Source organism: Sinocyclocheilus grahami, unplaced genomic scaffold, assembly GCF_001515645.1.
Source record: "Sinocyclocheilus grahami isolate Dianchi unplaced genomic scaffold, SAMN03320097.WGS_v1.1 scaffold19333.1, whole genome shotgun sequence".
In the NCBI taxonomy this organism is placed as follows: domain Eukaryota; kingdom Metazoa; phylum Chordata; class Actinopteri; order Cypriniformes; family Cyprinidae; genus Sinocyclocheilus; species Sinocyclocheilus grahami.
The window spans coordinates 2,326-3,475 of NW_015517550.1; the positions used below are offsets into that span (position 1 = coordinate 2,326).

General features: G+C 54.2%; 1 protein-coding gene across 1 annotated transcript; it reads right to left on the minus strand.

Annotated features, from left to right (window-relative positions):
* Positions 1–69: 69 nt before the first annotated feature.
* LOC107579700 (beta-galactoside alpha-2,6-sialyltransferase 2-like) lies at positions 70–1,038 on the minus strand (the record flags this gene model as incomplete). Its single annotated transcript, XM_016265500.1, has 1 exon — positions 70–1,038. A coding segment is annotated over exon 1 (916 nt), but the record flags the coding sequence as incomplete, so codon positions are not given.
* Positions 1,039–1,150: the final 112 nt, after the last annotated feature.

Sequence of the window (1,150 nt, forward strand, 5' to 3'; positions counted from 1 at the left end):
TACTACTACTACTACTACTACACTAGGCAAAAATAATATTTATTATTTAAATAAATAAATAAATCTCACCAATCTCCTTGCCATGTCCCGAGTGAAGCATGGCTCCGGCAGAGGTGACCACAGCGCAGGTCTGGAAGCCTGGCCCGTAGAGCTGGCTTAAAGGTAAGGCAGGTACAATCTTCTGCCAGCCTAAATTGGAAAAAGGCATCTCGGCCCCATCCAAAGTTCGAACCTTTTCCCCCTTCTTCAGCTCACACAACACCTGTTGGCCGCTCTGTTGCGCCTTCCGGTGCCCCCTGTAGGCCACGCCGTGTTTATTATTATTCAGATAGTCTTTCATAGCTCTCTGCAGGCGAGGACTGAGCATGCCCACGGACAAACTCCCTTTCCACAGGCCGCGCACTACGGATTTTGACCTGGGAATATAGTACTCATCCGGGTCAGAGTCATCACGCATAGCCGCCTGTTTAGTCTTCCTCCTCCTGCCCTCGTCTCCCTCCTCCTCATCTTCCTCTTCCCCTCCCACCTTCTCTTCCTCGTCCTCTTCTTCATCCTGTTGAGGGGAATCCTGAGTATACTCTTGTCTCTCACGGTTGCGACTCACAGCGGCCGATCTGGAACCCACGTCCTGGGTGCCGAATGCAGACCAGGCTGCCAGGCTCTGAGGGTCGGGATAGGGGTAGGCCTCCTGGCTAAGCGGACTGGGCTGGGGGTCGGCACTGGGGTTTTCCTCCTGGCTTTGCTCCTGTTGGGTGTTCCTAGAGGCAGGGAGGGTTGAGGTGCCAAGCCCCAAATAGGTGGCCATAATGGTGCGGGGGTTGCCCTGCAGCGAGGTCAGGCGCCGCGTGTCTGTGTAGGAGAGAGCGGCCGCTGAGTGCGGGTCGTCCACTCGGGACTCCATGAAGTAGGAGAGGAGCACCAGGAACAGCAGCACCCAGGCCAGCATGAGGCCGAGGGCAAGCCGCTGTTTCAGACTGGACTTCATCTTTCAGAAGTCCCCTCGGCCACACGCCACCGCACTCCAGAAGGGTCAGCAGGAGGCCTACAACAGGACAGGAATGGTTAACCTCATAACACAATTTCAGATACAGATCACTAGCTTTGAAAAGAAATGATTCAAGTTGACCACTACAATACTCTAAACACAAAT